Source organism: Nanorana parkeri, unplaced genomic scaffold (assembly GCF_000935625.1).
Source record: "Nanorana parkeri isolate BGI_ZX_2015 unplaced genomic scaffold, ASM93562v1 scaffold1225, whole genome shotgun sequence".
In the NCBI taxonomy this organism is placed as follows: Eukaryota; Metazoa; Chordata; class Amphibia; order Anura; family Dicroglossidae; genus Nanorana; species Nanorana parkeri.
The window spans coordinates 216,144-240,744 of record NW_017307493.1 but is presented as its reverse complement, the minus strand read 5'-3'; the positions used below and the strand labels follow the sequence as shown (position 1 = coordinate 240,744).

At 43.5% G+C, this 24,601-nt stretch overlaps 1 protein-coding gene across 3 annotated transcripts; it reads left to right on the top strand.

The window, feature by feature from the left end:
* The first annotated feature begins 1,774 nt into the window (after positions 1-1,774).
* On the top strand, positions 1,775-13,671 carry DGCR14 (DiGeorge syndrome critical region gene 14). 3 transcript variants are annotated; one of them, XM_018568657.1, is made up of 10 exons: positions 1,775-1,989; positions 4,305-4,470; positions 6,360-6,443; positions 9,913-10,082; positions 11,210-11,327; positions 12,219-12,352; positions 12,441-12,543; positions 12,654-12,763; positions 13,150-13,265; positions 13,384-13,671. In XM_018568657.1, the coding sequence occupies exons 1-10, from the start codon at positions 1,843-1,845 to the stop codon at positions 13,667-13,669; spliced, it is 1,434 nt and encodes a 477-aa protein (XP_018424159.1). In that variant the 5' UTR covers positions 1,775-1,842; the 3' UTR covers positions 13,670-13,671. The 3 variants fall into 3 exon arrangements, with proteins under 3 accessions (XP_018424159.1, XP_018424158.1, XP_018424160.1); XM_018568656.1 differs by having other exon boundaries at positions 9,910-10,082; XM_018568658.1 differs by having other exon boundaries at positions 6,360-6,451; positions 9,921-10,082.
* Positions 13,672-24,601: the final 10,930 nt, after the last annotated feature.

Here is a 24,601-nt window from a genome sequence, read left to right as displayed (position 1 = left end):
AAGACTCTGATGTGAAGGGGGACTGAAGACTCTGATGTGAAGGGGGAACTCTGATGTAAAAAATGGGCTCTGATATAAAGGGGGCTACTAGTGTAAGATGGCGTGACTCTGATGTGAAAGGAAGTGACTCATGATCTAAAAGGGAAACCCCCGTGGTTGTTAGTTTTGTGTTTTGGCATGGGTTATCCCCCGAAAATGCATACCAGACCCCTATCTTGTGATGGACTACAATCTCATGTTATTTACCAATTTGTATTGAGATTGTAGTCCATCACAGGAGTGAGCTTGAAGCAGTGACTACTTGACAACACATGTATAGAAGGAAGATCAACACCGTTCAGAAGATTTCGCCAAATCCTTGTGTACATTTACTGTGAAACAGCATCACATATATCCAATAGCCAACGTTTAGGGGCCACGCAGGGTCCCTTCGTCAGGGTGACATAGTGACCATATATGGTTACTATGTCGCCCTGCCAAAGGGAGCCTGCGTGGCCCTGTAAAGATGGCTATTGGATATACAGTATGTGATGCTCTTTCACAATAAATGTACACAAGGATTTGACAAGGTGGTGATCTTCCTTCTATACACGTGTTGTAAAGTAGTTACTGCTTCAAGCTCACTCCTGTGAGGGACTACAATATCAATACAAATTGGTAGACTAAACATAAGATTGATCTCCTTCTATACAAGTTTGATGTGCACGGCGCCATCCGTGATCATCACTGCAAGCACCATTTTTTTAATTAAAGGTGAATGCTGTAAGGAGTGCAGGGGACACCTCTGTACAACTACTTTACAACAAACACACACACACAGGAACCAACAGAGTAGCCAACCTCCCGAAAGGTCAGCAAAAACAAATAATCTACGTTTTAATTAAAGAAGAACTATGGGGTCAGGGCTTTTCCCCATAGTTCTCCTAAGGGTAACGGGAGGACACAAACTAGCGTCCTCCCGTCACCCTAAGCTCAGTATACCGCGAGCTGCAGCTCGCGGTATACTGAGACGCCGCAGCTGAAACGGATCCCGACAATTATGTCTGGATCTGCCCAGCTGCGTGAGTGACAGCTGGCTCTGCCTATCTAGAGGCAGAGCCAGCTGTACCCGCCCCCGTCCGTTCCGCCAGTCAGCGCTGGTGGATTGGAGCGGGGGGAATCCAGTCGCTCTGCTGTGACAGGATCGAGAAGTGAGCGAACGTCGGTATGTGCTCGCTCACTTCCTGATCTACTGAGCCGACCTGTGACAGTTTAATTTTCACAGGTCGGCTAGAACTATGAGGATGAGTGAAAATCACTCACCTCATGGTTCTCCTTTAATAGTTAAGGTACTTGAATACATTTTTAACATCTAACTCGAGTTTAGTGTCACTTTAAGCTTGAAAATGAAACAGAGAAACTGATTGGTTGCCAAGGGCAACTGCTCCAGATTCTGCCTGCTCCAGTTTTAATGAACTCCCCCCACTCTATTTATTATACATTAATGTTAGTTATCGCTTTGCTGCGGCAGAAAGCAATGAGGAAGCACACTGTATTCATTATTTGTATTATTTATAAACGTGTTGCTGCAGACATTGTCCAATGTCCTGGACCTGAGATGGTATGTTATATCAGTGGAGGCGGGGCTGAGGCTGATCTGGGTCATGTGATCAGCCTGGACTGCCTAACCGGGAATTTGCACATGCGCAGTGCCACTGTTAGCTGCAAGTGCTTTGCGCAAGGACAGTGTCGTAGGAGGTCCAATCAACTATCAGTTCCGGTGTGAACAGCGTGTTGTGCTTCCGGTGAACTGTGTATTCGGTGTCGTTGGTTCCGTAGTGGTTGTAGCTATTGTCATCTGGTATGGCTACAGTGGGCCCTGAGTGCTCCCTGTCTGGGGCTCTGGTACCCCTGGAGCAGGCTTCAGGGGCTGTGGCTGTGCCGTCATCGGAGAATGCAGAGAGCATGAAGCCGAAGAAGAAGGTTCTGACAGAGCAGACTTACATAGAGGTAAGAGGGCCAGCATGAACCTCTGCTGTGCTACAGGCTGTACAGGACACATTCACAGCGATCTGCAGTTATTTATTGATCCAGACTGATCAGATTTCTGAATCTGAATATTGGCGCCTACTTTACTCATTCGTCCTCCCTCTTATACTTCAAGATGAATTCCGGGGGGAAAACATGATTTCTGGCCATTTGCAATGAGTTTAAATTGCTGTGATCCTATACAAAGCAATGACAGGCTGACAGTGGCCGCTGCTGTCGCCAGCTTCATATGGAGCTATTATCTTTGATCAGAGACAGATGATCACACCTGGATGCAGGCAGCTTGTGTCTGTGATCATCTGCCCCTAACTGCAGGTAATCACTCCTTGTGTGATCACATCCAAACATCAGTGGACAGCTGTGGCTTCTGTCAGCCTGTAATTGCTGTGTGCTGGCTCAGCGGCCGCTGCTGTCTGCATCCACCTTAGTCTCAGGAATCCACTGGAGTCTTGCTGCAGCTGGCACATTTTGCTGTGTAAATGAGGTCTTACAGCATTGGATTCTCTACAGTTTTTACAGTGAAGGCTGCATGGGGCGATTGAATGCCACCTCCTCCATGCATAAAATGACTTGTATTCTTTTCACAGGATATAAGGCATTCTGTGATTGGATGAGGGGAAGGCGGATGAACATCACAATCTCCACCTCATCCAATTACACAATTTTATATTTTGTCAAAAGAGTACAAGACTTTTTATGAGTGGAGGAGATGGTGTTCAGGGGACCCACATAGCCTTCATTGTAGGCACTGTATGAGAGCCAGGCCGGTAAGACTCGAAGTTCGGTGCTTACTGTACTGCTTATCCCTGCCCAGTCCTCACTGTAGTAGATGAATTCCGGGGGGAAAACATGATTTCTGGCCATTTGCAATGAGTTTAAATTGCTGTGATCCTATACAAAGCAATGACAGGCTGACAGTGGCCGCTGCTGTCGCCAGCTTCATATGGAGCTATTATCTTTGATCAGAGACAGATGATCACACCTGGATGCAGGCAGCTTGTGTCTGTGATCATCTGCCCCTAACTGCAGGTAATCACTCCTTGTGTGATCACATCCAAACATCAGTGGACAGCTGTGGCTTCTGTCAGCCTGTAATTGCTGTGTGCTGGCTCAGCGGCCGCTGCTGTCTGCATCCACCTTAGTCTCAGGAATCCACTGGAGTCTTGCTGCAGCTGGCACATTTTGCTGTGTAAATGAGGTCTTACAGCATTGGATTCTCTACAGTTTTTACAGTGAAGGCTGCATGGGGCGATTGAATGCCACCTCCTCCATGCATAAAATGACTTGTATTCTTTTCACAGGATATAAGGCATTCTGTGATTGGATGAGGGGAAGGCGGATGAACATCACAATCTCCACCTCATCCAATTACACAATTTTATATTTTGTCAAAAGAGTACAAGACTTTTTATGAGTGGAGGAGATGGTGTTCAGGGGACCCACATAGCCTTCATTGTAGGCACTGTATGAGAGCCAGGCCGGTAAGACTCGAAGTTCGGTGCTTACTGTACTGCTTATCCCTGCCCAGTCCTCACTGTAGGGCAGTGAGGACTGGGCAGGGATAGGCTGCTGCAGCTGCCTATCAAATTACTGTGAGGAGGGAGCATGGGCGTGGCTTCCAGATCACTGTGTGTTTCAGTGGACGCACACAGCGCCCGGCTCAGGTGATGGCTGGAGGAGCGCACACACAGGTGTGCTAGGAGGAGACGCTCATACACTGGAGGGAAGGGCCATGGTCTGAGAGATTAAGAAAATAAACTAAATGGGGCATTTTTTAAAACAGCTTATTCAGTAAATCCTGATCTCCTGTTGTGAAAAAAACCCAAGGGTTTAATATCACTAACTAGTATCGGTGCCGATGGCGAGTATTTGGGCGAGTACTCGTCTCGTGCTAGGTATCGGAGCATTTGGGCGAGTACGAGTACTCACCCAAATACTCGGTATCGGTGCATCCCTAGTTTGTACTTTCCAGATTGGTGAGGGTATTCAGCGCCCAGTCGGGGAGAGCATTCCTGAGAAAGTAATACCCTGACCCTACTGTGACATTTCTATTTCTGCTTTATGCTAAGCAGAGGGATTTTGAAGGAATCGTTATAATAATGGTGAATTTAAGTGGGCGAGTTTGGACTTTTGACACTCATGAAAGTTACTTAGCCACAAGCATGGTCTTTTGGTTTTAAAGAATGATCAATTTTGGGTGGGCTGGTTAGACTTGTTTTCATTGAGGAAAAATAAGTCAAGGTTTATGTAGACAGTATTGTTTGTATCACTTACAGAACCTGCAAAAGATTATCCAGAGAGATTTCTTTCCTGATGTGGAAAAGCTGCGGGCTCAGAAGGAATACTTAGAGGCGGAAGAGTCTGGAGACCTTGAGAAGATGAGGCAGATAGCTATCAAGTTTGGAACATCGGGGAAGTTTTCTAGAGAGACTCCATTACCTTGTAAGTAAATCTGGCAAGCTATACTTATTACATCCTGAAACATCTAAAAATAATGTCGCTTGCCTGATGAGCCAGTCTTTAGAAGAACTAGTTAAATATGTTGTTCACATCTGGCAAATATTTTTCTTTTTCACAAGTATTTGATGCCTTTTAACTTATTTCATGAATTGGAGATAAAGGATTTACTGCCTCTTTGTCTAGGGCAGGGGTAGGTACAGGGGTGTGATGGCAATGACAGCTGTCTCCGCCCACACCACTGCTCTCCTGATCTGTGACAGGAGGCTGAGCAGTGCTGGGAGGATAGACGCTGCTGTTCTGTTGAGAATGCCGACCCAGTCGAGTTTGCCGACCTCACCATCTGCGGTTGTGCACAGGCGGCATTAACGAGGAAACAGGGATTTATTTACAAAGTATTAATATCAAATTGTGACCGTTGATGATATGCCAACCCTGGCAGTAAATGATGGATGGCATTTTATGCACATTCACAATTAATATCGTAAGCAATTACGTAATTGCTTACGATATTAATTGTGAATGTGCATAAAATGCCATCCATAATTTACTGCCAGGGTCGGCATATCATAAACGGTCACAATTAGAAATTAATACTTTGTAAATAAATGGCTGTTTCCTTGTTAATACAGTCCTGCACAAGCGCAGATGGTGAGGTTGTCAAGTTTGATTGGGTCAGGCATTCTCAACAGAACACCGGCCGCTCACACCGCACTCCCCCTCGCTCAACCGCTTGGCCTCCTGTGACAGTTTGTCTCCTCCACGCTGGGACATAGAGCAGCGCCCAGCTGGGAGGAGAGAAAGCACTGATGCACCGCTGTTTCGGCCACCTGGAACCGCATGTCCTGGGTGGCAGCCTCGACATTCCAGCTGTGGTTGAACTACAAATCCCATGGGGGGGTTTATCAAAACTGGAGCACGCAGTATCTGGAGCAGTTGCCCATGGCAGCCAATCAGTTTCTCTCTTCAGTTTGCTCAGGTAAGATTTGGAAATGAGACAGAGAAGCTGATTGGTTGCAGTGCAAATCTGCTCCAGTTTTGATAAATTCCCCTCATAATATCTCTGGGAGTCATGCCTGTGGCTGTCAGGCTTGCAGCGCCTCATGGGATTTGTAGTTTGCTCTAGGGGTTAATATAAGAGATCAATGCCTTAATTTAGAGTCCCACAGCTGTTGATACTCTGTTGTTCTTCTGTGCATCACTGGAATGTGGGCAGGCAGTCCTGTGTCATTTCGTACAGTGCAGGACCCACTTCATCTAGCACTGGGAATTTCTGCTTTAAAAAACTGCTAATTTTAAAGCAGAAAATGATGATTTTACGGTGTCTTTGACAGCTTCCATTTGACTTTTTTTGTCATTAATGGCAACAGTATTGATTCTGGAATTTTTCCTTTGATGCTTTGTTAGATTGCTTTCAATATCAATTGTATCGGATCATTTGATCAATAGGATGCTGATGAGATATTTGGATGCATGTTTGACCAGCGTTACCGACTAAGACAGCCGAACATGTAAAGATTTCAGTGGCTGCGCAGGTGAATTTATACAAATTGTTGCATTTATACACTGATTTATTATTGAAGATGTAAGAACAGAATGCATGGACACTGGATGGTGCCATATTGCTTTCCCATCCCTTCATCTTTATTTTTATTAGGATATACATTTTTCACTTTTGAGTATTGCCTTCCAAATGAGTGAAATGTATTATGGTTTTAAATATATTTTCTTTTTCATGGTCAGGACTGTAAAAAAAAAAAAAATGCTAACCTGGAATTCTAATTTAGTTGTAATATATATTTTTTTAAATTAGAAAGTAATGTATTTTCATTTAAAAGTGTGTGCAGTGTTTATGTTTTCTTTCTTTTTTTTAGATGCTACACCTGCCACATTTGAAACACCCGTTGGTCTTCCTGGTACACCATCTTTGCTTGTGAAGCACAGGACAGGAGATGAAGGTAAGACAGTCCATAAGCACCATTCTTATGTGCTGTCTGATTACCATGACTCCCACCTCCTAAATCTTATGCTTCTTGTTTGTGTATAATAAAAGCATATTTGTGTTTAGACAAGTCGGTTGTATCCATGGTATATTATCCAAGATTTTACCTCTTAGCTGCTAACCTTCCTTCCACTTCTCCATTGAGTTACATGTCTTTTTGTTGCTTATTCAGTTAAGTGGTAATTAAATAAAGGCAAGTAAAATATAATCCTTACAAACTCACAATAGTGCCCATTTGATTTATCTAACGCGGCTATTTATAAATGTTTTTATATATAAATATATATATATTTCACCAAAGAGTCACACATTTCTATAATGGAATTCCATTAAAAACGTGTGAATTCTGGGTGAAAGTTCTGTAAATCATGCTTGAAAACATTTATAAATTTTTAAAATTTTTTGGACTTTTGGAACTTCAGAAAGACAAACAGAGAAACCACCAAGCTAAGAGAAGCAGTGGAGGAAAAACCATAATATGAGAAAAAATAACTTGGTGTATTTCCAGTTTTGCAGTCAAATTTTGAAAAAACAACTACTCTATCAGGGCTTTTCACTAAAGGGGGAAGGGTTTGGAAAAGGCTGGAGAAGTGAACAGTCTTGGACAGTGATGGCGAAGTTTTTTGAGCCTGAGTGCCAAAACTGCAACACAAAATCAATTTATTTATCTCAATGTGCCAGCACTGAAAATAAGTGTTGGTATTGTGTTTTAGTTTAGGCGCTGGGGTTTAAAACACGTTCAGCCTCTCTGCTTTACACACAAATTTAAACATTTTCTTTTTTCTTTTTTTTTTATCACTTTTTTTTATTTCTTTAGTTTTTTACTATTTTATATTTGTATTTATTGTATTATCTTTTATTTTGTTATAACTTTTTATTTTAATATTTTTAACTTTTATCCCTTTTTTTTTTACATTTCTTTTTTTACTTTTGGTTTTTATTTTATTTTTTAAATTTAAATGTTTTACTTTTTTTTTTTTCTCCACTTAAATTTATTGCTATCACACAGGGCTTAGCAAGCCTCTGTGTGATAGCATTTGGAGGTGACAGATTCTCTTATTGAACCTGTCGCTTCCAATACAGGAGTTTGAGCACAGTACTATGCTCAGATTCTTGTGACAGCTGATACGGGAAGGCTGTGAGTACAACTCTCCTGTCTCAATGTTCACATGGAGCAGAGCTGAGAACAGAAGTTCCACTCCCCGCTCTCCATCCTGAACTACTTTGCCGGTGTACAGGGTCCCCCAGAAGAGTCCCCCAGGACCCCTAAAACTACGATGGGCAGGCAGTCTGCGGGGGTTGCCCAGATCTGCAGGCTGCATTCAAGTGATCTCCGTAGCATTGTACTAAATGAGAAGCGCTCTACATTTAGCCCTGCTTGCCCGAAGCAGGGCTGAATGTAGAAGAAAACTACCCGCCTGGTGCCTGTGCCAGGCATCGGGCGTTACGAATTCCACACTCCTGCCTAAGCTTGCATGCCACCAGAGGGGCCTTTGCGTGCCGTAGGTTTGCCACTGCTTATCCAAGACAACATAGCTGATTTGGAAATATTCTTCAATTCCACTAACTTTCCAGTTCAGCTATATTGCCCTAGATTGTTAACTTCTCCTGCCTTCCCCAAACTCTTCACCCTTTTGTGAATAGACCTGTATATGTTTGTTATGTGTATCTATTGATGCAGCATAGCTAAAAATATTTCTTACATTTTAAATCTTTTGTTGCAGCAGGCAACATGACTGATTCCAGATTTTTCTGAGCACCTTCACAGTTATCTGTCCTTATAGAAAGACGTAGGACTGAAATTTGAGGATTCTGTTAACCATTAACTTCATGAAAATACAATGGAGAAGCCACCCGCCCCTCACATCACTTTCTAAAATATCAAATGAAAGAGAAGCAAGTAGAAATGTTAACCCTTAAGAAGCCAAGAGACCCTAACCCAAGTAAAAGTATTTTAAACTGCAAGAATCATTTTATAAGTATTTTTCCGTCTTATGCTTTGTTAATGGAAATTAAACAAATATAGGTGTTATCCCTATTTTGAATGTGAAAGTGGATGTACACTGTAATTCAGCATAGTGCTTTTGTTAGTTCTTAAAGGACAACCCCGGTCATAATTATTCTTAACCCTTGCAGTGGGGCTACCCCTGCACTGCAAGGATTAAGTGCTCGTTCTCGTCTAGGGACGAAAATAATAAATGGTATACTCAGTTGAACCTCGCAGCCGGCTGGCTGTTAAACTGGTCCCTACTACTCCACTCCAGCGGTCTTGGGTCCTGTGAGTCATCACATTCTGTACAGTGTATAGGACGTGAGGACGCTGAGTGATGTATCATCGCTGGAGTGGAGGAGCAGCCAGCTGGGTCCGAGTTTCCGGTGAATATAACGTTTTTTTATTCTCATTTCTAGGCCACAATGAGCACTTTAAAAGAGAACTATGAGGTGAGTGCTTTTCAGTCACCTCATAGTTCTACCCGACCTGTGACAATGAGACTGTCACAGGTCGGCTCAGTAGATCGGGAGGTGAGTGAACACATACCGGCGTTTGCTCACTTCTCGATCCTATCACAGCTCTCTGCCGTGACGGGAGTGGCTGGATTCCCCCCTCCCCGCTCCGATCCGCCAGCGCTGACTGGCAGATCGGACGGGGGAGGGGGCGGGTACGGCTGGCTCTGCCTCTAGATAGGCAGAGCCAGCTGTCACTCACGCAGCTGGGCGGATCCAGACATAATTGTCGGGATCCGCTTCAGCTGTGGCGTCTCCGTATACTGACCTTAGGGTGACGGGAGGACGCTAGTTTGTGTCCTCCTGTTACCCTAAGGAGAACTATGGGGAAAAGCTTTAACCCCATAGTTCTCCTTTAACTCTTTCACTGGGGTGAGGGGGGGGGGCACACTGCAATGGATAAGAATATTTATGTCCGGAGTTTTGCTATAAAGTGTAAATCCAAATAAAACCTTTTTTTTTTTTTTAATTTTGAATAGAGGGGTTAAAGGTTAGAACATGTCAGGTTTTCCTGTCTCTTTGGGGAATATTTCTGTCATTTTCTGTTGTGTATCAATGGTGGAAACTTAGAGGAAGTCTGTTCAACAGAGGCAACGCAAAAAAACACTCCAATAAAATGTCTTTGTGGAAAAAGGTTTTGGTTGGAGTTCCACTTTTAGTAAGTTTTGTGGGTTGAACATATTTAGCATTTTTATGCAATAATTGCAATGCATATCCAAACACTAATGTTTAAGTAATAGGTGCATGCCCTTGTGTTGTAGCACATTCTGACTGCTCATAGCTCCTTGGGGCTCCACTTGGAGTTCCTGTATATCCTCTAGCCTTACTGACTTTATGTTTTATGTATTGTTGCATATTTAGTCATATACCAAACCTAAGCAGAAACCCCTGTGTAACTAGTCATTGGACTTTTGCAGCAGAAAGCGAGAAAACAGAAGAGGAAAATCAGGAGCTTCCCTGCCTTGATAAGTTTTTAGCGAAACACACTAGCGAGGACAACGCTTCCTTTGAACAAATAATGGAAGTTGCAAAGGAGAAGGAGAAGGCACGAAATTCCTGGCTATACGAAGCTGAAGAAGAATACAACCAAGTAAGAGAATGGTTATATTCTCCTTTTTAATGTCTGATTCTGAGGATAAAGAATGTATGAATTAGGGATGCACCAATATATCGGCCGCCGAAGCATATCGGCCGAAAATTGCACTTTTGCCATAATGCTGAAAGGGCCATTTTCTGGCCGATACAGCGCACCGCTGTATCCATTCTTTCTCTCCTGCCTGCTGGGCGCTGCTCTGTGTCCCAGCGGGGAGGAGAGAAACTGTCACAGGCGGCCGAGCATTGCGGGAGGAGAGCACTGTGAGCGGCCGACATCTCTCCTCCCCGCACCACTCAGCCTCCTGTCACAGATCAGAGGAGAGCAGTGTGGGCGGAGACAGCCAGCGCTGTCACAGCAGGCTGAGCTTCACTCTCTCAGCCTTTTGTGACAGCTGTCGGGAAGGAGAGCGAGTACAAACACTCCGTGATCAGTGATCGCGGAGTGTTTGTAAGTAATTGAGGACAGAGTATGTTCACTGTGTCCTCAATTATGAATGAATGGGAAGTGAACTACATCACCTCCTGTTCATTCATGATTGTGGTTCTAGTAAACGTACTCTGTCCTCATGTTATGAATGAACGGGAACACTCCGTATAGAGGATTCCTGTTCATTTATAACAGGGGCTACAGAAAAAGAGATTGAGGACTCTGTGTCCTCAATCTATTTTAAAAAGGAAATATCAGGGGTCTGTTTAGACCCCCAATATTTCCCCAAAGCCCCTAAAAGTAAAGTAAAAAATAAAAATATTTAATAAAAAAAATAAATATAAAAAAATAAAATATTTGAAAAAGTTAAAATAAAGAAAATTTCTGGTTTCGGCCTGACATATATTTTGTTTCAGTTTTGGTTTTGAAATTTTCATTTCGGTGCACCTCTAGTATGACTACTTAGTACAATATACTAGGAACCTATCATCTGGTTTCCATGGTATTCTTCTGCATATGCATTTTCTCATGGTCTCCCTGGTTCATATTAGGTTTACATTAATTGCATATCTGTGTGATGGAATTATCTTCTCTGTACTTAAAAAGTCTTATAATAGAAAGTGTTTCTGGCCAGGAGGTAAGCAGTATCTAACTTCAATTCACTGGAATGTTCTTTCTTTCTCACTTCTCCCCAGCGGTTCCAGGACAACTTGGCTCTTCCTTCTGCTGAAATGCAAGCCATAGAAAATGTAAAATCAGGGCTAGACACCTGGGAGTACAAAACACACAACACCCTCATGTATTATCCTGCAGGTATGTATTCTATGAAGAAATAATATTTCCAAGTAGCAGATAAAGCTGGCCTTACACCTTAAGATTTCTCTTGTTCTTCCCTGAGAGAAACCTTCTCTGCCAACTATTGTATTGTGACAGCCAGCGCCCGCTGCTGTCAGAATACCCAAACAGTGACTGCAGCTAATAGGCTGCTGTCACTGTTCAGCCCACAATGTTTCATCCGGGTGGTCCTGAGGGTCACCCATGCATCGGATTTCAGACAATTACTAAGGAAAGGGCCAAAATTTGATCCGTGTATGGCCAGCTTAAGGCAGTGAAGCTATCAGTCTGTATTGATTGAGCAAGGCTAATCACAATTTTGAATTTAAAACCTTTATTATTTGCAGACAGAACTAAAATGGTAAAGTTAAACGCCAGCCAAAGATAGATGTTTTATATTTTGTTTTGGATGGACTAGGGAGGAATTGGACACATCAGGGTTTTATTTGCGGTTTGTGTCCACGTTGTACGGAATCCCCTCACTTTCTCCTCTGAAGGTAAGTGGTCACTTGGATATTAAGTAAGGAGATGGAACGTCTGTCAGGTTTGAACTGTTATCTGTTCTAAAGTTTCCAAAGTGGTCCTAGACAGAAGTTACAGGTGACCAAGTTTGTAACTTTAAACGGCAGTTTTTTTTCCTGTTTGGTGGGAGGTTATGAAGCCTGCCAAGCTCCCTTAAAAAAACAAAAACTGCTGGGTCTAAAAGTGTATACTGAGCCAAATAGAGTTGATGGGTGGGATGTTCTGTATTCATTATTACAAAAGGATCATGCTTGCAAAACACACTTTGGATCTCCTATTGAAATACTGAGAAAGGATTTTGTATGTAAAAGCCAAAGAAAAAGTTACTCACAGTAGCATCTTTTGCAGGTGTGCCAGATAATGATGCCATATTCAAGAAACCTAGGGAGGTGGTCCATAGAAACACACGTTTCCAGAGGGACCCCTTCAGTCAAGCCTTGAGTAAGACACAGCTACAACAAGCAGCTGCCTTGAATGCACAAGTAAGCCACTTTTCTGCTCATTGCTTTTGCTTGCTTTCTTGAATTGTACTTCACTCACTAATCAATATGATTTCTTTTCTGTGTACAGTATAAACAAGGGAAGGTTGGTCCTGATGGGAAGGAATTGATACCACAGGAATCCCCAAAAGTCAATGGTTTTGGATATGTAGCCACTCCATCGCCTGCTCCTGGTATGTGTACAGCAACTATATGTTGGTCAGGTCATCGCAGATTTGTTCTTTAGATGGACAGAACCTCGGTCCTAAACTAACAAAAATATTAAATTTTTACATCCTCACAGGAGTTGACGATTCCCCTTTAATGACTTGGGGTGAAGTTGAGAGCACTCCTTTTCGTCTGGATGGTTCAGAGACCCCATATTTGGAAAAGGCACCTGGTCCATCATTTAAGGTGCAGCTCACAGGCATTAACATGTTACATCTTATATGAGATTTTAGTAATAAGGTTTACTTCTAGTCAAATGAGCAGAAATGCAGGAACCGCTATTGCTGTCCTGCTTATAAAGGCATAAGGCCTGAGAATGTCATCCTCAAACAAAACCACTTACTGAATCACTGACCCGAAATAACTTTGCAGCACTTCAGTGGCTGCATGACTACTGAAGGTCCCGTTGACCAGACACCCGATATTAAGGTATCGGGTGTCTGAAAAAGGTTAACCCTTTCATTAATGGATGCCTCTAAACTGAGGGATACATTCATTCTGTCTTTTGGACACTTTTGGAAAAGTCTTTATTTATGCTAATGCATGAATATTTTTACACCTTGTTGTGGTAGATTCTGGAACCTGGCCGCAGGGAGCGTTTAGGTCTGAAAATGGCAAATGAGGCAGCAGCCAAAAACAGAGCCAATAAACAGGAAGCATTGAGGAAGGTGACAGAAAATCTGGCTAGGTAAGTGCAGGCTTTATGTTTACAATATTTAGAAAAACTCTTAAATTTGTGTACCTTTTTTATTTTTTATAGCCTGCCCATGTACTACCATTTATTGATAATGTGTTTTCTTCTACAGCCTGACACCCAAAGGTCTTCATCCATCCATGTCTCCTGCTCTTCAGCGTTTGGTGAATAGAACTTCAAGTAAATACACTGATAAAGCTTTAAGAGCAAGTTATACCCCTTCCCCTACACACACAAGCTTGCATGTTCTTAAGACCCCAGGAGGATCTCGTCTAACGCCCACTGTAACCCCTACTCTTGGAGCTGCTTCACAATCTCCTACTGTTCCTGATTCCACCACCATTACAGATGACCTGCTGCATTTACCCAAACGAAGAAAAGCATCAGATTTCTTTTGAAGGAAAAATCTACACTATAAATTATAGACTTGTGTGTGTGTGTGTGTAAATTGATCTAATTTCTAAGTGACTTGGACAACAACTGATTGTTATCAGTAGTCATGCAGCCACTGAAGTGCTGCAAAGTTATTTCGGGTCAGTGATTCAGTAAGTGGTTTTGTTTGAAAATAAGTTTACATCTCTTTTTGGAGATTATTTATATGGAAATGCTAATTTAATAGCAATTACTATGTGTATTTTTTATTATTATTATTTAAAGGTGGATCTGCAAATTGGATGTTTTGTAAGGCCTCATTCACACGAGAAAAGACCGGCATGTACAGCTCCGTCCCTCGTGCACAGCCCTATCGGGCAGCTCCCGGGAAGGACAGGTGTTGCGTGTGATTAGTACGCAGCCCCTGTCCTTCTCTATGGGAGTATGCGGCCGTACGCCGCCCTACGCTCACCCGCCATGCACGTGGGTGCGGGTGTCCGTACTCGTACGCTGACAGGATGGATCCTGTCTGCGTCCGAGCCAGGCACCCCGCACCTGTACGGACCGGGACTTGGGGTGAGCGTAGGGCGGTGTACGGCAGCGCACTCCCATAGAGAAGGACAGTGGCTGCGTACTAATCACACGCAACACCTGTCCTTCCTGGGAGCTGCCTGATACGGCCGTGCTTGCAGCGCGGAGCTGTACGTGCTGGCCTTTTTTCGTGTGAATGAGGCCCAAAGGTGTTAGGCCCCATTCACACTAAGCGACATGCAAGTCATGCGTTTGTCATTTTGGGTGATTATCGCGCGGTTTGCTGCACGATATCGCGCAAATGGTTGCATTGAGCAAAGTAGAATCGCGCCAAAATCCGCTCCAAAAGGGTCCTGTTACAGCGACGAACAGAGCCCATTGCCATGCATTGGAGAGCGATATCGTGCGGATTACCGCACGATAAAACAGTGTGAATGGGGCCTTATGGATTCAACAAATTATTTTTTTTCTAATCCATTTTAAATGCTGTCATTTAGTAACTGTTTGCTTGCGTTTTTGTTGTTACAAGAACCAATACTATTTGGTTTAACTGAGTTCTTACTGCTCACTGAGCAATTTTTGGGTTACTCTAAATGGGATAAAGAATTATTGGAAGTCCAAAATCACTTTTAGGAAGTTAATTAAAAATATTTCCAATTAATCCACAGCAAATTTTTTAGTATAACTATCAAATATTTGTGTGTTCTGTAATGATTTTTTCCCCTCCAGTGATGTATTAGGTTGACTTTTTTTAATTTTAAACTTTTCGTTAAACGAGAACTGTGGCCCAACCTTTTTTTTTTTGCCATAGTTCTCTTTAGCGTTGCAGGAGGACATATACCAATGTCCTCCTGTGACCCAAAACTCAGCACATAGCAGGCTATTGCCCGCTATATGCTGACAGAGCAGAGCGGGCTCCAGCCAGGACAGATGCCGACAATATTGTTGGGATCCACCACGCTGCCTGACAGCTGGCTCTGCCCCTCCATGTCCGTTCCTCCAGCCAGAGCTGGAGGAACGGACGGGGAGAGGGGAATCCCTGCGGGAGTGATGACTAACCGCCGCCGCTCTCTGCAGGGAGAAGATTGGAAACTGAGCGAATGGCAGTATGTGATCGCTCAGTTCTCGATCAATAGATGTGTCATCGCTTCAGTGTTGCACATCGGCTCTAATCATGGGGAAGAGTGCATTTTACTCTCCCCTTAATTCTCCTTTACTATTAAACCTACCTAAGAGCAGACATTAGAAGATGTCTACTATTACCTTTACTGCCAGATAAGCCTTTTCTTTGTGCCTGTCTGAAGCTAATTTCACATTGTTACTTGGAAACTGACTTCAGGCTAAGCCCTGCTGACTAACCTCTTTCTGTCCAATAAACATTTGTTGGTAGCTAATAAGGGGGTGCTTTTAGTGGCCACGGGAAAAGGCAGTTGCCAGGATTTGACCCAAGTAACAAATAAAAATAGTTTCAGAAGCACACAAGGGTGAAACAGAGCTTTCTGACTTTGGGCAGGCTTTTCTCCAGAATTCCTTGATAATTTTTAGATTTCATTGTGCCCAGGACAGATTGAAGGCACCCCTTGCCAAACAAAGCAAAGCTGCCCCCAAAACATAACTGAGCCTCCTCTGTTGCACAAAAGGTAAAGTTTTTTTTTTTTTTTTATACTTGCCAAAAACCTATAGTTTTGTCTCGTCTGTACAAAGGAAATTCTTCTATTGTGGCTTGTCAATATGCATTTTAGCAAAATACAGTCTAGTTTAATTTTTGATATCCTATTGGGTTTGCTTGCTTTGAACACAGTGTCCCTCAAAAAGATACAGATGGTGTGATCGGACACTGATGTACTCTGAGCTTGGAGTTAACCTTTGATCTCTTTGGTAGCTTTCCTAAGCTGTTTGTTACCATTTCCACTACCCTTCTGCTTAATCTGTGGTCAGTCTTTTCGTCTTCTGCCCATGTCCTAGGAGGTTGACTGCACTCCCATGGACCCTAAACTTCTGAAGTTCTGAAACAAGATTGAAAACGTGTGATACTGATTACAGAAAAGAATTTGAAACATCACTATGATACAATTATTTTATATTCTGTCCGGCCCATTTTAGAATATTCTTGGTAGAATAAATGCATTATTTTCTATGATTGAAGACTAACCCATAAGAAAACAACAGGATAATCCTTAATGTGAGAATGTACCATCCAAAATGTGCCTTATGCAATTTTTTGGGGTTGATAATGGTGCAGACAGCCTCCAATCTAAAGTATTTCCTATTGTCATGCACAATAAAAATAATCATTGTCTTAATAACTGCAAAAAAAAGTTTGGTGACCTTTTTTTTTTTTTCTTCTCCATGTCAAAATAAAAACACCATTTCCTGTATGTTACTGTACAGTCATGTGATAAAATAAGTACACCACATGGATTTTGTTGACTTTTTTTATAAACCTATTTGAACAGGCAAACATTTGATCTTTATTCAGTACCTACAAAGCACAATTGACATGATGCATTCCTTTTCATTTAATTTTTTTTAAAAAAATGCAGATTTGCCAGATGGGAAAAGTAGGTGTACCCCCACATTTACCACCAAATGTATTAAAATCAAGTGTTGGGTACCAATCATTAGATCTCTGGTATTATTTAAAGCGTATCTAAACCCATAAGCAAAAATGTGATATATTGCAGCTCACCAATTCTTAGATGTGGTGGCTGTGTTAAGCTGGCCATACACTATGCGAATGTCGGCTGGTTCTTGATGAACTGGGTTAAATTTGCACAGTGGGAACCACTGTCAGCACCCTTCTGGCCGGCATCCCTTAATCAGAAGATTAAAGGGGCAAGTTGAAACATTTTCGGGCAAATAGCTTGTGGCCAATCAGCTGCAACCACTGTTTGGCTATTCTGACAGCGTGGATGGAGGAATCTGTTATAATTTCTTTGTTCAGCCCGCAGGTTGAACACAGAAATTATAACTGTGTATAGTCCACTTTAATTTTCTTTTTAGGAAATTATGGGATTTCACTTGCTGATCGTTTTTCAGCGCTTAAGCGCCCAGGTGTGAACCCAGCCTAACATTTTAGAAACATCTCAAACTGGTTTCTGTGGAATATACTCAAACACAATTTTGCTTGCTCAGACATTAACTATGTATAACCAAGAAACAGGCAAATGAAATGAATCACCCTTTCAGTTAATTTTGATTTGAGCTTGGATACGCTTTAAAGAAGACTCACTAAATATTTATAATTAGAGGTGCACCAAAATGGAAATGTTGAAACGAAACCGAAATAAAAAAAATTGTCAGGCAGAAACCGAAAATGTTTTTGATTTTAATTTTTTCAAATGTAATTAATTTTTTTATATTAATAATTTTTTATTAAATATTTTTACTTTACTTTTAGGGGCTTTGGGAAATTTTAGGGGTCTAAAGAGAACCCTTGTAATATAATGAACGGAGAGAAAAGGATTTTACGGTGAGTACCAAAATCCTATTTTTTATTTTATCCACTAGGGGGGCCAGATGCATATAGCGTTTGGATTGATGGCCCCATTACACAATAAAATCATCTCTTTATGTTGATACTTGCTTTAGCTCCACTCCATTATGAAGCCTAAAATATGGGTGTTCATGTAGGGGAGGACAGTCAACACTAAGACCTCACCTCCTCTCTTAGCTGTTGTTTACTATTATGAATGAACAATCAGAGCTTCAGGGCTGTGTGATAGAGCTGCCGACTGCTAGGAAACATACAGGCAACCAGAAGCTGTATCAGAGCACTGATTGTTCATTTATAAAAGCTCATTCAGTACTATAGGGCTATGTGATATATCTGTTAGGGCGGTGTATTTACAACATCGTAAGATCACGGCACTCTCATCAATGAACAATTAGTGCTGTCAGGGTTGTGTCATATACTGTACTGGCCCTAACGGCACTGATTGTTCAATTATAAAAGCTCACGCAGTGCTTTGGGGCTGTGATCTGTCTGCCAGGCAGATAGCACATAGGCCTGCAGCTGCGAGTCATCTTTTCTGAAATAATGCTCAGCACTGACAGCCCTGACAAAGTTGAGCATTCTTTCATAAAAGATCACTCAGCCCTGCAGCGCTATGTGATCTATCTGCCGGGACTGCTTGTAAACTATTATGATAATTATACAGAAGGCTCAAACATTAACAGTCAGCTAAAGCATTAAAGAGTAATACAGAAGGTAAAATGAACTATCAGTCAGAGAGAAAAGCAGCAATGTAGATCTATTTGTTATGGTAAGGAATGCATATGAAGTGAAAATGTTTAGGGCTTGTTCAGTTGCACTGCAGTAACACATTGGTGTGATTAAGATCCCATTTATTCTGAACTGCACCCCAACGCACACTATTATCAATGCACTTGCATTGCAGCAGCTGAAAACACTGCATGCCATTTAGCGCATTAAAATGAATGGGCTGCCTTATGCAAGGCATGTTATGTGCATGCGCTAACACAGCACAATATTGCGTAGACATGTGCGCTGGCAAAAAAAATTGTTTTGTTTGGGATGTTTCCTTATTTTGGTTTTCAGAATTCGGGTCTGAAAGTCAATTTGTGAATAACCCAGCCGAAGTGAAGTGAGCCGAACTACATTCGGCTATTCACTTCTGGCTTGTACGGCTGCACTTCGGTCAGCCGAACATGCTCTGCAAGTTTGGCTGAGCCGAAGTGCAGAAGGAGTTTCGACTCAGCCGATCCAACATCTGGATCGGCTGAACCGAAGCTCCAGCAGCTCACTCGCTGCCGTTCGCCCCTATTCTCATAGGGGCCGAACGGCAGTGAGTGAATAGCCGAATGCCCCCGAGCGGCATTCACCTCGGCTATTCTGCTCGGTACCTCCATGGTACCGAGCACAATAGAAAATCAATGAAAAAAGGTTGAAAAAAAAGGTTTTTTTAAAATGGAAATAAATAGTTAAATAACAAAATAAAGATCTTTTAAAAAAATAATTTAAAAAAACCCAATTGGGCGGAACTAGCAGTGACAGCTAGCTCCTTCCAACTGTTTCCTATTGGCCGGGACCTGCTAGAGTCTTCTAGCAGGTCCCGGCCAATAAATAACAGCTGGGTGGAGCCGGCCATGATGTCATGGCCGGCTCTGCCCAGTTTATATTGTTTAATGACAGTTCAGCGTCCCCAGGTCATCTGGGGACGCTGATCTGTCATTACAACTGGGCGGAGCCCAGCTGTCATTTGCGGGGCGAAAGGCCGGTCTTTGGCAGGCCGTTCGTCCTTGTTCAGCTGACACTTCGGCTCAGTCGAGCCGAGGCAAATGCCTTTGGCTCGGCTGATGTATGGGCTATTGTGCATAGCCCGTGCAGCAGCCCTTCGGTTCGAGAATAGGCCGAAGCTGCGGCTGGATCCTTTGGCTCCTTTGTGAATAGCCCCCTAAATTTGTATTTCTTTTCTTTTTTACTTTTGACACTCCACAAAAACATTTTTTTTTAAATCAGCATGTGGTTCCCCCCAGCAATTCATACCAGAACCTATAGGTCTGGTAGGAATTTCAGGGGGAACCTCAACACCAAAAAAGTGCGGTTCCACCTAAAATCCCTTACCAGACCCTTATTCTGAGCAGCAGCCTGGCAGAGGGGGACGAGCATGTGGCCCCCCCACTCCCTGCACTATACCAGGCCACATACCCTCAACATGGGGAGGGTGCTTTGCCAGGGGGGACCCCATGCCAATGGGAACAAGGAACCCTGGCCCTGTGGTTGTGGAGGTCTGTGGGCAGGGGCATAGGAATCTGAGTGCCCCTATTCATTAAGTTGGCACCCAGATCCCGCCCTCCCTTGTGAATTAGTAAGGGGTAGTTGTTGCCCCTACTCATTCACCTAATAAACAGTAAAAACACCACACTGTGTAAAACCCCCCAATAACACAGGTTTTTGACAATTCCTTTATTAAAAACAAAACAAAAAGTCCCACGATGTGAAACACGTTGTTCAGCTATGTAAATTGTCCTGCAGACACGACAAAAAAACCCCCCCAAAAAGTCGGCTGCTCGCCCCCAGACAAATCGGGCAGTGGACAAGAAAATAAACAAAGCCTGCTATCGGCTATTTTGAATTGCAATAGCCAATAGCGGGCTGGAAATTGCACCTGCCCACTGTCTGATGTCAGTCACAGAGGATTGGACCTGAGAATTAACTTTCTCTCTCATGTCCGCTTCTCTGCGGGAGCAATAGCCATGCTGCTATTGCAAATTGCAATAGTTAATAGCAGGCTGACTATTGCTCCGTCCACTGCAGGATGTCAATCAGCAGACGAGTGGACCTGAGAGAGAACTTTCTCTCAGGTCGGCTCCTCTGCAGGAGCGATAGCCATTCTTCTATTGGCTATTTCAAATTGCAATAGCCAATATCAGAATAGCTATTGCTCCGCCCACTGCTTGATGTCAATCAGCAGAGGAGCAGACCTGAGGGAGAAAGTTCTCTCTCAGGTTCGCTCCTCTGCTGATTGACATCATGCAATGGACGGAGCAAACAAGATAATTAGGAGATAAGATAAAAGTTTTAGAGAAGAATAACAGTTTTGGTAGCAAAAGATATCTGTTAAAGCGCTGTGCAAACTGTTGGCGCTATATAAATCCTGTGTAATAATAATAATCTGTACATCAGGCGAAAAGGAGGGACAACTGAGGGGTAAAGAGGGACAGAGGGATTTGATTTCAAATAAGTGACATTTGGGAGGTATGAACACTGCTATTATACAAAATGAGACCCATGTGTACAAGGCCTTTGACATCTATTTGCAATAAAGAGCTGATACCAAAGTCCGTCACACATCACAATGTTTACTTCACACGGTGCCTACATTTTATGAGCCATTAATAAGATCCAAGCTATGATATGGAGCCAGGGGTGTTTCTATAAAGTGCTGTTTGAGCATAATTGTCAATCACACAACTTTGACAGGTCATCTGACCAGGCTCTCCTCCTTTTCAATTTTCCACATAGAGTGGTTTGATTGGGTCTTTGGAGTCCTAAAGCTCTGAACACATTTGTAAAGAAGACTTCTGTGCTTTATATTTTTTTAAGCAGCATAATCCCTGTGGCAATGCCATACTTCTCCTTTATAACTGGGCCACTTCTTCTGAACAAGCATTACGCCTATTGTATGTCAACAGGCTTTTGTTCGCTTCAAATGGGAATGCCAAACCCGCTTGAAGCAAGTCAAATGCAGGACAGAAGGAGGTCATCTGCAGGTTGAATGCACTTCTGATCTCAGAAGTGTCCTTAACTGATGACATCAAGCCCTTAGGTTGGACATAAATGGTATAATTTGATGAAATTCACAGATCAGCTTTGTGATATGTACTAGTGATGTGCCAAATGCTTTCTAAGTTGCATCAAGCTGCTTTTGCATTCTGAATCATATGGGAAGAACAGCAGTTCTGGCAGGAACAAATGCCTGTCTACACACGTTCTAATGGTGCTTCTAAACATTATATAGTTTTTGCCCAACCCAGCTATTTATGGTCAGATCGGAGAATGTTTATTATGTCTGAAGGCTTCTTCCAATGCTCAGGCCTGCTAGGGAATAGAATGGATCATCTGGGATGGATTTTTCTAGCTGCTCATACTTTTTTACTGTGACAGGCCAATACCAGCACGGCTCTCCTCTGCATATACATAAACATGCAAGTTTACCTAAAGTGAATTGCATAACAGTACAATTGTTCATATTCGTTAGGCTGATGTATAGCACCTGTACGGATGGCCTTAGTCTAAAATATGTAGGAAAATGATCGGGCTTGTTCACACCGGCAGTGCATACTACTGTGCGGCTGCTGGTGTGCTTGTGAGCAAAGCAGTGCAATGCTTACAGCATATCACACTGTTTACATTTTTTTTTCAACTCAATTGAAAGGCTTGTTCACATTAGTCCACACTCTGAAATTATGAGTCTTAGAGTGTGGGCTAGTGTCAGTGGGCTCAATTCCCCAGGTGCAGAAATGGGCAGTGGCAAGCAAGCGGAGCCGTACGGGCAGCGATCACAATTAGGCAGCACAGCAGCCAAGTTATGCGGCCGTGCTGGGCCTCGGCCGCGAGGACTCAGCAAAAAGCAAACTGATTGGAGAGAGACCCGCCTCCGACTGGCTGTGTTGTGGTGTTCCCAGTGCGGGTTCGCAGTCCCCCAGTGTGTTTTTTTTTCCAGCCCCCCTGAGCTTTCTCCGGCCATGCTGTCAGCTGTGTGCTGTGTGAGAAGAGCAAAGCTGCCAGGAGGACAGCACCAGGTGAGGTAACTTTCAAGTTCAACTTCTATTCTATCACCCTGGGTACTACAAGTCCCAGCATGCCATTGGGTGTACGGGGACCATAAGGGCATACTGGGACTTGCAATTCCTTGCATGATATGTGGGAGATATCCAGGGACAATGAGGGCATGCTGGGACTTGTAGTACCCTGAGTAATATGTGGGAGGTGTCCTGGGACAAGGAGGTCATGCTGGAACTTGTAGTTCCCTGAGCGATATGTGGGGGGTGCCCAGGGACAATGATAAGTGATATTATATTGTGAGACCGTGTAAGCTTTTTTGCAGGCTAGCTGGTAAGTGTTGTCAGGAAATCTCTCTGTTTGTCACTTCAGTCAGTCAGCTTCCCAGCGTCTGTCACTTTGAATTGTCGGCGAGGGTGGAGCTTAGCGTGAAGACGTGACGTCACGTCCTGACATTAAGGTCCACCCTTGCTGTCGAGTGAGTGACATTACTGTTTTGACACCAAATTTAACCTCTTGCCGTCCGCCCGTAGTAGAAAAACGGACGGACGGCACTGCGGGTTGCCGTCTCCAGACGGCAATTTTTTTCTGCTCGCGCGCGCCCCCTAGCGGGCACGCACGGGCAGAAAAGACCCGACAATGCACACACCCGGTACCGGGTGTCACACATATAGGCGATCAGCGGGTCTTTTTTATTTCTTTATTTTCTATTCTGTAAAAAAATAATATATATATATATATATATATATATAGTAGTGGTGCACCAATACCGATATTGGTATCGGTGCCAATACTGAGCATTTGCATGAGTACTCATACTCATGCAAATGCTCTGATACCCAAAACTAATACCTGCTGGATGAGAGAAGCCAGAGGTGACAGAAGTTGAAGTAGGATGCTCACATCGTCATCAATATATCATGAAGGGTAGGTGTTGGTACCCGAGCCAATAGAGACGGGATCTACTGCCTCTAGGGGGATGAAAGTGATCTAACACCTACAGAGGGTGTATGGAGGGGCTCTGCTGCCTCTAGGGGGATCTATTGCCTATAGCATGGATCTAGGGGGATCTGATGCATGTAGGGGCAATGGATGGTGTGGCATCATTCTGCATTGCTGTATAATTTATTGCTGGGATTTGTAGTTCTCTGTCGCTGATGGTATTCTGCATTGCTGCATAATGTATTGGCCGGATTTGTAGTCTTCCTTAGCTGGTGGTATTCTGCATTGCTGTATAATGTATTGCCAGGATCCGTAGTCTACTTCAGCTGCTGGTATTCTGCATTGCTGTATAACCTATTGCCGGGATTTGTAGTCCCTCTACAGGTTGCAGTCAGCGTCAGAACTACCAGGAATTATTTTAATAACCAAAGGGACAAGGTAGATGGGAAAGGGGGGGTGATATCAGGGCCAGATTTCCTACAAGGCCACCGTGGCCCATCCTCGGGGAGGCAGGAAGCAGAGGGGCATCAGGGTTGTGGAATCTGCCGACACCTGGGACATACAGGTCTGGGCGCCAGGCGGGTAGTTGTTTTCTACATTTAGCCCTGCTTTGGGCAAGCAGGGCAGCTGCTCGTTCGTTTACAATTGATCTCGGCGATGTCGCCGGGATCATTTGTATGCAGCTTGCAGGTCCGTCCTCCTCCTGCCACAGACCTCTTTCCTCGCTGGCCATGTCACGTCCGTTCTCCGCTCTGCGTAAAACGGTGAGAGCTGCACATGCAGCCTTCCCTCTCAGCTTTTACAGGAGTTCCTGTTTTGGAAGTGAAAGGTTCAATAAAGAGAACCTGTCACCTCCATATGCTATCACACAGGGGCTTGTTAGCTCCTGTGTGATAGCAATAACGTTAAGTGAAAAAAATAAAATAAAAATATAATAATTGTTAACATTAAATTAAAGGAGAACTATGAGGTGAGTGCTTTTCACTCACCTCATAGTTCTAGCCGACCTGTGACAATGAGACTGTCACAGGTCAGCTCAGTAGATCGGGAGGTGAGCGAACACATACCGGCGTTTGCTCACCTCTCGATCCTGTCACGGCTCTCTGCCGTGACAAAGGAGGGGCTGGATACCCCCCTCCCCGCTCCACCAGCGCTGACTGGCGGATCGGACGGAGGAGGGGGCGGGGACAGCTGGCTCTGCCTCTGGGTCGGCAGAGGCAGGTGTCCCTGACGCAAC